The 14,072-nt window shown below is 44.3% G+C and overlaps 1 protein-coding gene across 1 annotated transcript in view; it reads left to right on the forward strand.

Moving 5' to 3' along the window:
* Nucleotides 1-14,072, forward strand: part of ARF5 (ARF GTPase 5) — a 59,400-nt gene that overhangs the window by 38,958 nt on the left and 6,370 nt on the right. The window contains exons 3-4 of the mRNA XM_069629525.1: nucleotides 1,604-1,713; nucleotides 2,160-2,231. Coding sequence (XP_069485626.1) covers nucleotides 1,604-1,713; nucleotides 2,160-2,231 — 182 coding nt within the window. The remainder of the gene's footprint in view (nucleotides 1-1,603; nucleotides 1,714-2,159; nucleotides 2,232-14,072) is intronic.

Raw genomic sequence — 14,072 nt, forward strand, 5'->3', positions numbered from 1 at the left:
AGGGATTCCTTTGTTAAATGGCCTGGTTAGCTTGAAACCAACAGCTACCAGTAGCTACTTTTTGCTCCTAGGGTCAACTGGTGCCTTACATGTAAATGTGATATTAACATTTGAGTATTTGAGAATGGTAAGAATTTTAACACTTTTAAACAATAGTTCATACATGATGACAAAGTTAAATGGGCGTCTCTGGTAGCTCCTGGTTCCCCTGCTGTAGCGCCCGCCTACAGGGTGATGCTTAACACCCAGGAGCTGGTTTTATCTCCTGTTCATTGAATCTCTATTTCGACCCCTGCTACTCTAATGTTGCCTCTTGCAGGTATGTGGAAAAGACTACCTTTCAAATATAGTGTTGATGTCATTGGTGTGTGTGTTTGTGTGTGTATGTATGTGTGTATATATGTATAATATATATATATATACTTTGCTTGTTTTCACTGTATAATTTGCACTTCCATGTATTGTCTTCTGTTATTATTTTATATCTCTGCCTATGTAACCAAGCTGTGCACCTTCCTATAACCTCTGCACCCTGATACCTTTGGGTCTGATGTGCAATATAAATGAATTGAATAAACAAGTTAAAAAAAATTAACATCCACGCAGGGCATTGTGGTGACTTCATTCTATCAGGAGTAACTAATTCAGCATTAAAGAAATCTAAGCCATGATTTTAAAACTAACTTGTTGACAGTTTACAAATCCGGTTATCCTAGATGGAAGATGGTGCTGTTGCTATTATCCGGCTGTGTAGGTGCCTGAGGAAGGCACCGTACCATTTGGCTTGTAGTATCCTTGAAATCTTATGCAGGCACTGTGTGTCAAGAGATGGCACATTTCTTCGTTCAAGACCATTGTAAGAGTTGCATAGCTGCTGAGTTGATACAGGGTCTGCACCATTGATCGGTCTGGAGACATTTTGGTGTGTTTGCTATGTAAATTCTAGAGCAGGGCTCCAAATGTGACATGTTGTAGTATTTCAGGGCTAAAATTAACCTAAGTATTTGGAAACTACATTTTCAGCATGATGCAGGCAATACATGAAAATATGACCGTACATTGAGGCTCCTGAGCTAGTAGAAGGGGGTGGGGGGAATGCTCAAGGGCTTGGTTGAGCAGGAGGTCCAGGCTGGTGGGAAACCTTACATTAAAAGATTCATGATCTAATGAATTGGTGGTCACATTGGTACGTTGGAATGCAGTGAAGTGCTTCGTATAGGAAGATCACATCGCAGAAGATCACATCGCAAAATTAATTTTACTGCAGAAGTATGTGGGGTTGTGGGCTAGGGTAACAATATTGGGGGAGGGGTGTGGTGAGAGCCTCCCATGCATATATTTGTAGCTAAATAAAAATAATCTCCTTCGGTGTTAAAAAATCTCGATCCATAGTGCTTTAATGGAAGGTATCTTGAAGAGCGATTGTATATGGGGGCAGCAGAGACTCCACTTACATGGAAATTATACTCTTTGCTCAAGAGGACATGGGTTCTGTCTACACTTCTAACTTTTAAGGAGACTACTAATGAGCCCAGGAATGCCATCCATATTTCGCGAGGTTACCTTACACGTAGATTCCCTTAACTTTCTCTCTTTATTTCAGGCTTCAATGTGGAGACCGTGGAATATAAGAACATCTGCTTCACGGTTTGGGATGTCGGCGGTCAAGATAAAATCCGTCCCTTATGGAGGCACTATTTCCAGAACACACAGGTATGGGGCTCTGTGCTGGTTCTATTGCTGCGATTTACAAGTGGATACCTCTAAACATGTGCCCTACACTGGAGTATAATTGCATAAAGCTTGAGCTCTTCATTGGAGATAGTGATTTGTTTTCTTTGTATACAGTTAGGAAACAAAGCCCTCGGCCTTACACTATGTTTTAAGGATCGGACTGTGGTAATATTTAGTTCTACGTGTCCTCTTTACGTAATACTCCTACAACCCAAATTCCCCCACCAAGCCTTTATAATGCTTCCTCTGCAGTAAAATGTACCAGTTTCCTTGTGAGCACTGATGCCTTCTCTTTTTAGTCTATTGCTGCTTCCTATATGCAGTGTTCACCCCAACCCCCACTGACTCCTATCTGTGTGACTCTTTGTAAGGAGTGCTTTTATGCTCTATTGTCTTGTCAGTAAGCAGTTGCTTTTCATTTGCAGGGCCTTATTTTTGTGGTGGACAGCAATGATCGAGAGAGAGTGCAGGAGTCCTGTGAGGAGCTTCAGAAGATGGTAAGGGCTACGTGGTTAGTCTTGGGTTGTGAGAAGCTTGTGCTCAAGAGTCCTGGGTAACTAGCAACCTTATACTCTGGATGTTTTGACACTATAGTGGATGGTTTGTGAAATATGTAAGCCTAGGTAATTAAAATATGGAACCTGGATTGTGCAGTACAAGTCTGTAAATCATTGTTGGCTTTAGGGGAGGTCTGCTTTCAACTGTTTGTTACCTCCCACTTTAGAAATCCTGTGTCCCAGCCAGATCTTTGTGCTCCACTTCTCTGGTTATACTGCTGCTGATATCTACTTTGTGAACCCAGGACTGTATGGGTGCCACTACTGTTAACTAGTTTCCACGTTGCAGACCCTGTATCCTGGTACTACAGTGTAGACGTCACTGTACAAAGAACCCTCTGTTAGAATTGTTTATTTATATTGCGTGCCGAACCCAGAGTTATCTGGGTGCATTACAGGTAAGTTCAATGTTCAGGTACCACACTGCATAGTTACAGTTCTTGTATACATTCATTCAGTAAAGGAGCAGAGGTATAATACATAGGGGAAGGTACAACGTGTAAACTTAGGAGAGCAAAAACGATGCATTATTTGTCCTCAATCATCATGAGTCCTTGGAAATGGCCACCTTTTTAGTATTTTGCTGAAACTAAAAAATGACTGGTCTGCTCTCAGTTCAGTAGCAAGGGAGTTCCATAACTGTGCAGCCAGCACAGGGAAGCTACTGCCCGCTGCTTTTTTCAGATTAAATCTAGGTACTGTAAGACGAGAGTTGGCCATACTCGTGGGGCGTGTTGCAGGTTTTTTGACAATTTTATTCATTAGATATATGGGGACGGCATTGTTTACACTTGTGGGTGAGACCGTTTTGAACTGAATTGTGTCATTGATTGAGAGCCAGTTATTCTTTCGCCTAGTCTCACATAATTTGTCTTCTGGGGATGCTTAGGGCCGTTCTAAGTGCATTTGCAGTTTGTGGACAATGTTTGCTAGCACCTAGAAGTAGAGGGCATTACAATAAAGTTTTGAAAGGATTAAGGCTCTCGCTAGGATGATGCAGCTCTGTCGACAGCAAAGGTTTGCAAGCATGTATCAGCAATAGTATGCTGTCGCTGAGGCAGTGGCGTTGACTTGCTTGCATAGGTTGAGCCTAGGTAAAAGCCTGTTTTTACCTCCTTGTTGAATGATAGGCATTTGTTGCTAAGTTTGTTATGGTTGGCTTGTGATACCAAGAGCAGGAGCTCCGTCTTGTTGTCATTCAGGCACAGGCCATGTGAGGCCATCCAAGCCTGAATGATTAGATGGATTTTGTTCACTAAGGCCAGGTCAGTATCGTCTACAGTCAGTGGTATGAGGATCTGAGTGTCATCTGCATAGTTAGTGTAGGTGACACCCAGATAGTCAAGGTCATCAAATAGTGGCTTTGTGCAGACACTGTACATCGTGGGGGATAAACAGTATCCTTGTGTACTATGCATATGATTGGTGTGGGGTCTGCTGAGGCCAAGGGTGGGAACGCTGTCTTGGACATGTTGTTCAGGAATGATTGGATTCCGGCTGTGGTTTCATGGGAGAAGTACGCCGCTGTGGATAAGTGCTGGCGCAGCACTTTATGATCCACCAGATCAAAAGTGGCTGATGGGTCTAATAGGAGTAAAAGGGCAAGTTTCCTGTTGTCTTTGAGTTCCTCGATTTGGTTCTTCAGACCAATCGGAGCCGTTTCTGTGCCATGAAGTGGTCTGAAACGATTGTCGAAGCCCTAGGAGATCGTCTCCAGGTACGATTGTGTCTGGAGGTGCGCTGCTTTGTCTATTATCTTTAAAAGAAACATGACTGTGGTAATCAGTCTAGAGTTAGTGGTTCAAAGGTTTTTTTAAAAGTGGTAAGACCCAAGCATCCTTTGGTAGGGGCGGTACATGTGCGAAAGGAGGCATTGATTAGTGTGGTGATGAAGGGAGCCAGGGCTCTAGCAGCTTCTTTATCTGAGCTGGGCATGTAACTGCCTGGCATCTCGATGGTTTGGACGAAAGAATTCTATTTTCCACCTCATGGGTAGCGACTTGGGCACATTTGAAGCGCTGGGGAGGTTTGGAAGTGAGATTTGTGGCACTGTGAAGGGTGCCTGGCCTTTTTTCCCGAAATGTTATTTTGGAGGAGGGCGGTTTTGTTGCAGTTAATTTAGGATATTAGTGCACCAGGTTTTGTAGTGTCAACAAGGGGAGTAGGGGCTTCCATTTCTCTTAAGGTAAGTTATTTGGTGCTAGCACTAGCTTTGTTCCTGTCATTCTATGACTCACGTTTGGTTTGTAGTATATCAGCTTTATATTTGGCAGTGATTTTCAGAAGGTTACTTTTTATTGTCCTCAGTAGGGACATTTTTCCAGTTGGGGTGTAAACCACGAATTCAGGTGGGCTCTGGGTTTACCTTTATGCATTTTAAGCGGGGTGCTAGTATCCAAGGCTTGTGAAATAGTATCATTATATAAATCTACTAGCGTAGCTGGGTCAGAAGTGGCCGGCAGAGGGTTTAAGATGGTTTGGAGGTGAGGCATTAACTTGTCTACTGTGATGTTCCGTTTATTCCTCGTGAGGAGTGTAGGAGCTATTCAGTTGGTCCTGATGGGCGGTATACTTGCTTGAATAATCTGTCGAGGTCTGAGGTTCGATGGGGGCGATTATGGTCTCACAGTTAAGGTTGGCTACCCAGCCTAGGGTTCTTCCTTTTACATGTGTGGGTTGATTGACCCTGTGTGGGCTGATTTACTGAACTAGGCCTTATGCGTAGGGTCAGAGTGTTTGACAGTGCCAAGACAGGTAGGTCATTTGGGTAGTTCAGACCAAGGTTGAAGTCTCCTAACACTAGTACTTGAGGTTTGGTATTTGCAAATAGTATTGTAATGTCTTCTTCGAAGGAGCCGATGGGACTGGGAGGCCTGTATATGTGCAATGTTAGGGTCTGTGAATTATTCATGGGAAGTTTCACAGTGAGCTGTACACATGACGAGACGTGTGGAGGTGTAGATACTGAGGCCTAAATTTGACTTGGCAACGAAGGCCAGGCTGCCGCCGCCTCTAGATGTTTTTCTATCTGCTCTTAAAATTATGTAATTTTCAGGTATAGAGTAGGAGAGGGGCCAGCTGCTTCATGGAGCCACGTCTCAGTTACTGACAGAACGACTAATTTTTCGGCAGTAACCAGGTGAGCTAAGTCTATAGCTTGTGCTACCATATATCGTGCGTTGATCAGGGCACCTTTGATAGGAGTCATTACAATACTAGAGGAGTTGGGAGGAAGGTTACTGTGAATTACTATGTTAGTAATGAGGTTGGTCTTGGATGTTGCTTTTTTGGCGGAGGAAGTCTGTCTAGGTTGCGTGGGACGACTAGTCTGTCGAGAGTGGTTTTTCGTAAGTCTTGAGCTAAGCCTGTCATTTCTTGTTCCATTGAGCATGGTTGGTTAGGTGTTGGTCTAAGGACAAAGCATTTAATCCATTGGATAGGTGTTAAGGAACAGTGTGATCCAAATAAGGTGACAGCATCTGTTTTGGGCTGGTTTGTGCCCAGATTTAACTCTGGAAGGAATTTGGTAGGCCTAATGGAGATCGGTTGATGACTGAGCATCAAAGGTGGCAAGAATTGAGTAGGCTTAATCCAGAAGGATGGTAAGGTAGACGTAGGCATGTTTGTAAGTTCTTCCTGAAAGTCATGCACATTAGTTACCTTAGTGCGCGTGGATAACGGAGACAATAGGGAAGGTGAGACGCAGCATTTAAATATATCACTCAGTAGATTGCAGTAAGTGTAATAGGCAGGGTACGTAACATCAAGCATGTGACAGGCATGCAAGCATCCTGGGCGAAACCAGGTGGGATAGTCCATGAACAGTTACTTCCGGTACTAGAAGGCTAGTTAGCCATTGAGTGTTGAAAGGTATAGATGGTGTCCCGTAGCGGGATTAGCTTAGCTGCATATGCAGTGAACAGCTGGCGACGATGGAGAGGAAAGGCATGCACGGATACTGCAGCTTTTGAGAAGTAGTAGGAATGGTGTTGCATAAACATTAAGCAGGAAGAGGGGGCCCGGCTGCTACAGCAAACCGGTGAGTCCACCTGATGGAAGAGAGAACGCTGGGGCATTTCAACGATTGGACCGAAAGCTAACCATAGTAATTGAAGCAAGTGCCATATTTCTTGAAGAAACAGAGCAGAATAAATGTACTGTCAAGTTTGCAAGTGTGCGCAATACGCTTGAGAAAGCCCTGGCAGAGTATACCAGGCATTTCAAGTCACAAGTGTTTGAGGAGTGTTGGCACATAGAAAAGCCCTGGCAGGAGAGTATCCTGGGTCAAAACAAATTGGACAATCTATAAAATGCCCTGCATGAGAAAATCCTGATAATAGATCTGTACTGTTACCGTACCGGTAGAGGCTACGGAGCCCAACAACATTTCTAATCCTGTTACCTACATCCCAGCATCCAGAAGCACCACATTTAGTCAATCCAGCTCTCATCAATGCACTGTTCTTTGTAGCTCATGCACTCTATATTGCTGATCTTATCTCGACTAACCACCTAGATTTCCTTGCCATCACCAAAACCTGGCTGCACCAGATCCAGCCCTCTCACTAGCTCTCCCAGAGGGCTACACCATCATTAGATTGGACAGGGACACCGGCAAAGGAGGGGGGGTAGCTTTCAAAACCCTCCTTAGTCTTGGAGCAGTTTTCTGTGTCTGCCTAAACTTTCTCTCAGCAACCCGAACGATCCTACTTCACTTAATTTACCGACCCCCGGGTTCCATCTCTTCCTTCGAGGAAGACTTGCAGACCTAGTAACCCAAAATACCAAAGCAGGCTCTCACATTATCCTGCTTGGAGACCTCTCTATGCCTTCACGACCCTAATGCTACCATTGTGGAAAATTCTATATCCCAGCTTGGTTTCAAACACTGCATCCTTGGGCCTACGCACAAGTGCAGAAAGTTGGATTGGTTGGCAGATCTAAGTGCACAACCACAATCCTCCAGAATTGGCCCATTTCATGGTCGGACCATCAATGCATCTCTTGCTCCTTTCAGGATAGTGCGCTCCCTAATCCTAGTTCCACCATTGCCCCACAAACTCTAGCCAGAAACAACTGGTACATAACCTACGACCCCTGCTCCACGCTATCTTGGACCCACCTAACTACAACGACATAGACAAATTGGTTGACCTATACAATGGCCCCTCAGAACTAGCCATAAACAACATCACTGCCATCAAACTAATAAAAGCTAAACCGGCAGCCAATCTTAAATGGTTCACGACCGAGCTAAAAACCCTCCTCAATGCCAAGAGAACTGCTGAAGCCACGTGGAAAAAATCACCTACCACTCCTAACAAGGCAGTATTTGCATTTGCTGCCTCCGCTTAGAAATCGTCCATCAACTCCAAAAAAGACATACAATAACAGAATACTTAATGCAAAATCTGGCACCAAGGAGCTCTTCAGCATTCTGAGGGAACTGGAGACCCCAGCTCCACCAACAGAAGCATGCTTCAAGGTTGCAGATTGGTGTGCTAAAATACAGTAGGCTTTATCTTATAAAATAACGCTACAAACTAAATTAGAGACTAATACGACTAGCCTGGCCAATAGCTCTAACACGAACACCCCACTGGCCCCTCCCCCTCCTTTCTTCTCTTCATTCACACCGAAAGAAGTGGAAAACATCGTAGGCCTAAAACCGTCAATTGCCAGGGAGATATCTGTCCTGCCTCATTCATCAACTAAGGAGCTAAAGACTTGGCCCCATTCATTGCCGCTGTGATTTAACTTCTCTTTCAACACTGATTCAGCCTCCAACAACCTCAAGGAGGCGTGTGTTATCTCCTTCCTTAAAAAAAACTGAACCTAGACCCCACATACTGACCAATTATAGGCCCATTACTACTGTCCCTTTCCTCTTAAACATTCTGGATAGAGTGGGCCTATCTCCAAATTCAAAAACGAGGATAACCACCTACTGGGTCTCTGCCAATCTGGCTTCAGACTGAGACACGGTACGGAAACGGCCCACCTGGATTTAAAAATCCAAATGGATGAAGCCAAAGATAAAGACAACCTAGCCGTCCTTTTGTTTTTGGACCTCTCTGCAGTGTTTGATCTTGTTGATCACCGGATCCTGACAGAACACCTGACCAGATGCTGCCTTCTCCACAAAGGCTTTTAATTGGATACAATAATTTCTCTGAAACTGAACAACCAAGGTCTTCGCAACTTCCGCTGCTCCAGTCACCCATCTACTGCAGAGTACCACAGGGCTTGTGCGTCTCTCCGCTCTATAACATCTTCACAAAGCTCCTCTTTGATCATCTTGATAACATGGGCATCACCTACACGAATTATGTAGAGGACACCCAGTTCCTCATTAAGCTCACGGGGTGCTATGAAAATGACTCCAAATTGATAAATGATAAACTAAATCTACCTTGAAATCCAGGCGTGGATGGCTGCCCAGTCTCTTCATGATAAGACAGAGCTCCTGATCATTGGATCCGAAGCACATCTAAATAAACTTGATACAGGGGGATATCCTTCAACATTGACAAATACCATCAAAGTTGCCAAGGAGGTCAAAACATTAGGCGTCTATCTAGAATCCACTTTCACTTAAACAAGTGAATGCCACTGCCTCGACTACAGCGTATACCAATAAACTGACTGCCTGCAAACAATACTCGTTCTCCACCAGCCGCATCACGTTAGCCAGGGCGCTAGTCCTATCGAAGCTAGACTATTTTAACTCTTCTTAGGCTCTGCAGAAAAGACTGCAGGTCCTACAGAATAACGCCCTGAGATCTGCGTTAAACATCCCCCCCCCCCTCCCGTCTAGGCACGTCTCAACCATTAGACTGGATGCCCACTGGCTTCCTGTGCGTGAAAGAATCTCGCTCCACACTCGTTATCACTCATAAATGCCTGTCAAACACTGCCCCTAAATATCTGGCTGACAAATTGTCTAGAAACCAGACCGACTAGATCCTTCTACTCGCATTCTCATTGTCTCAATATCCTGAGGTACAAACTAAAAACTGTGGGACGATCGAGCTTCCCAGTCTTGGCTGTCAAATGCTGGAATTCTCTACCCTTTACTATCAGAGATGAACCGTCCTTCTGGTCTTTCAGCGCTAAAGTGAAAAACGGTCTCTTCGACAAACACTAATGGGCCCCAGATAAATCTCGTCCCTTCTCCGCAGAAATCCTATGCACCCTAACATATTTCGCAATGTATTTCTTGCACTGTCGACCAAACAAACCACCAGCGAAAATTCTATGCCCTTACATGTATTATATATGCAATTCGACTAACCTCTAACTTATTGTCGACAAGCACTTCCTTCCTATGTACACCATATGTGTGCTTCTGTAACTGTCATAAGCTCTAGTGCCCAGTTACCTCAGGGTTAGGTGCACTTAATAAACTAAACTAATCAGAATAACCAGAGTGTGATTAAGACCTATCGAGGAGTAAGAAGAAACCTGGAAAGACCAGGTATCCAGAATCAGACTGTCAGCCATGCTACTTTGTATATTAATTATTATTTGATCTAAAGGAACGTAAGCAACCAGTATAAACCAGGGTGAAGAGAAATCTAGGGTAAGGAAACCACCCTCTGGCATTGTGAACTTCTGGAACCTTTGTGTTGTATTTTTCTGAACATTTGTACACCTTCAAGGCACAAGACATTTCCCTTTTCCGCCTATAGTTAGATTTTTGGAATGTGAGGGTCTGGGCAGTACTTTGGACACAGGAGTATACCCTGGGTAAACTTCATTTGTTTTTTGCTTTTGCACAGCCTGATATGTCTCGGAAGGAATATCTGGCAACTGAGTTTTGGTGGAAGGTTTTGAGCATAGAGGTGACATGGGGAAGTTTAGAGAAACCATCTAGTGTCTGTACTGGAAATTGTTTGATTCAGTGACTTGCTTTCTTGTGAGCTGTTGGGCGTGCAATAAGGATAACGGGCTGCTTGATCTTTGTTGGGGAGAATTTTCAGTTTCTCTAATTCCCTTTAACTTTGGAGACCCTCAGCTCTTTTGCCAGAATCTGGGATCTTTTAGATTTTTAACCTTGAGTAAGTAGTACTTTTTGCCACTCAATCATGTTATTCTCTGACTAGGATTTTTAACGGTTTAATGGAGTGGTAAACTCCATAGGCATTTGCTTTGTGCAGTGCCACTGAGAAGTCACATGTATTTAGTGTTTAAATAATTTTTCTTGTGTGAACTGCCGGTCCCACGAATAGTGAGCTTTTATCTTGCTTACTTTTCCTTTTGTGGATCCAGCACACACCACTATGTGGAGTGCTGAGGGTGGGGGTGGTTACGTAGTAACTCCTTATCCCACTTCTCATGTAACATTTTGTTACGCTAACTAACTTGCATGGATAGTGGCAGTGGTTACCTTTTACGCAGGGTACCAGCAGGCTGATTTCTCAGCTGCAGTATAGCACTCGTGGGTGACTATTTTTCCAAAATGTCCCCAGACTACTTTCTTCCCCTTTTTCTTGTTTAGTTCCTTTCGGGCTTTTACTCGGTTTAAAGTAGGTTCCTTGTGTGTTTTACCTTTTGGCGGGCTTCAGCCCGCCCAGGCTCCAGTGTGCCTGGGAAGGCATGAAGTGCGGGAGGAGCCAAACACTTTTGTTTGTAGGCATGCCTGGCCAAAACCTGTTCCAACTGGGCGGGTGGCTGTCCTAGAGGACGACACCCCCTGGCCCCCAACTCCTGTGTGATTGACAGCTGTGGGGCTGTGAATGAATGGTATTTTGCATAGAAGGCGAGGCATTTGGGACTAAAGGCAGTCGACCACTGGAACATCATGTCTGAAGAGGATCCGGTGAAGCCTTGCAGCTGTGCTGACCCAATTTTCGTTTCAACAGGGAAGATCCGTGCAGGACGACTTCCTCCCTTGGGCTGGTGGGACCAACTATCCTTACGACCTGCTTCATTTTGGCTAATTACCAGTGATTGAAGTGTACCAAAAAACATGATGGAACTGTGACTCCGGCCGGGACAGAGTGGGTAGTAAGGGAGCAACGTGCAATACCGTTTACAAGGATGGCAGCCATGCTGGTCGGCAGCCAATTGAGTTGAAACATATTTCAATTTAGCTGTAACTGATATCCGGTGGTAAAATGGTGAAGTGTGCTTTAACTTCACAAAGAATAGTTCCAGAATGATGAAAATGTTGCAAAAAGTAGTGAAGCTGTTGACAGTAAAAAAAAAGTAGTGGAACACCGTTCTCAACCGTTCCCGCTCAACTCAACCACTGCGCATCACCCAACTTTCTGCGACTTTCCTAGGCTACAGAATCCCATTGCTCGGGGACCCCTGACCATTGAGTGCATTGTCTTCAAGAACCTCCAAAAGCAGGAATTCTTCGTCAAGAGCCCCTCGACAGAATCCAGGACCAAGGCGCAGATGAATCCCAAACCAGAGCGATTTGTTTCTCTTGGGTGCTGAGAAAATCACCAAAACCAGAGCCGCTGAATGGTGTGGAATCCATTGCTGCCAAGTCCCTCAAGATTGCTGCTGCAGAAGCCCACCAGACATCCTCTCTTTCGTCACTACGACCAAGGACGTGGAACAAGGGCCTGCATTAAGGCCTCCAGCTGGAACCTCTTCTTCAATTCTAAAGTACTGTGGGACGTGGGGTATATCTACTATTTGCCATTTTGTGGTGCTCCCTGACTTGGGTGGGGGAATTACTATTTTTATCCCTGCTAGAGTTGACCTCAACTCACCTGGGCAGGCCTTCCAGCGTATGCTCCAGCTCCCCTTGAGCTTCTGTGATTCTTTTTTTTAAATTTTTTATGTTTTTTTTTTAATTTTATTTTTTCAAAGAACTCCTGACTGTTCGGTAACATTTTTCTAAGAAAAGCTGCATCAGAACTGGACCTGTCTCATTGACTTTGGCTGTACTGATTTCCTAAAGGCTCCTCTTCTGAAACTTGTTTGCTTTGGCAGTGCTTGTTCCCTTACAGGTTTTAATTGTTCACACTATTATTGCTGGAATAAGACTGCCCATCCCTCTGAGAGAAACTAACAATTGAGCAAGTTGAAACTGTGTACTACAGTTTTCCCTCCAATACAATTTTGTAATGGTCAACCAGAATAAGTGCCAGTACTGACCCTTATTTATTTATACAGATTTGTAGAGCGCACATCAGCCCGTGGGCATCGTGGCACTTGTTACAGACAATATCTTAGTTACATAGGATACAGTAATTACATACAATACAGAATTTACAGTAGACATGCATACATTAGCAATGCAGTAGACCCTGATGTCACTCTGTGTGTTGGAACATGTTTAGCATAGAAAGAAATTACTCCCTTGCATTATTGGTTCTTGTTTAAATGAATTTTATCCTCCATTGAATGTTACTATTAATTGCGACTTTTTGTGCTTAATTTGCCTTAAGTATATTAATGTAACTTAAGTGTGTTTACTGATGTCATAGTGCTACTCTACAGCTCTCATTACCCCATCTCAGATGAGCCTGGCTGCTCAGTCACTCTACCAGCGTGTGTAGTACATATCTATATTAAGAGTTGGGTCTACCAAATGCCAAGAGATCAGTCTTGTGAAGTCCCACACCAGTTGAACTTACACAATCTTACCAACAGCCAGTCTAGTCTTCCTTGATGGCTGCACTGATTAGATGGGGGGGTGGGGGGATAAGGTTTTTGGCCCACGGTCTGCATACCAGTCTGTGGGGTCTACAGGCGATGGTGAAATTTGACCAACCCCACCCATTCGCCCTGCACAGGGGTAGACCGGGGTCTGGCCCTGTGCTATCAGTATAGGCGAATTTGGGAGTTTGCTGTTTTTGCAATTTTTCAAAAATGGGAAATTATGACACCACCTGCACAAGGCTATAGCGGACCCCCAACCCCAGTGCATGTCAGCTACAGAACCATGCAAGGCCGGGTGGTACTGCTAGTATAGGTATCATTAATACTTGGGAGAGAGCCATATTAAGGTGGCACATACAGCTGTAGATCATTTTCATGAAGGTACATACTAAGAATAGTATACACACCGATATCTACAATTGTACACAATAGGAAGTCCAAAAGGGACTACACAACTCGTAACTCTTGCATGCTATTCTAAGCAAAGCTATATAAAGGTTTTCAATTTAATTGGAGAGGAAAAAGTGGTTACATGTAATGAAACAACCAGCTGTTTATAATTCTAATGCCATTACCTTTTACTCACCAGGTTAAGGGAAGTACTGCTTAAATAACTGTTCTAAAGAGTTCTGTTCACTAGTAAGTTCATGGAACGGGTTTAGGAAGTCTCAAATGCCCCCCTCCGCAAGACTTGTCCAAAGCAAACAGGCAAGTTATTTTAGCAGACATAAAACACTGGGTAAAATAGGTCTGGTAGTGGGTGTTACTCCCAATTCCTATACACTGAGGGATCCCTGGGGAGGAATCCTAGGCCATGTTGCCACCACTCCACAGGCACGTAGCAGTATGTATGCAGGGGTGGCATTAGCAAGTGGATGCCATGCCCTTGCAAACTGTATGGAACGAGGGGATGGAGGGTCATATATAATGAGCCCCTGCAATCAAATTCATTACATAAATATCTACCACCCCCAGAGCAGTAGGAATTGTTGGGGCCAACTAGTTGTGCCGTTTGTCCCATTGCATGTGGTGTAGGGGTTGTTGGTGCAGTGAGTGTTGGGGTTTGTGTCTGGCAAGCAGTGGTTCCATTATCTGAAGCAGATCCGGTTACAGAGATGCCCTGGATGAACAAGGCATATTACCTTTGACGACCACCAC

This window comes from Ambystoma mexicanum, chromosome 12, assembly GCF_040938575.1.
Source record: "Ambystoma mexicanum isolate Mex_15411 chromosome 12, UKY_AmexF1_1, whole genome shotgun sequence".
Taxonomy (NCBI): Eukaryota; Metazoa; Chordata; class Amphibia; order Caudata; family Ambystomatidae; genus Ambystoma; species Ambystoma mexicanum.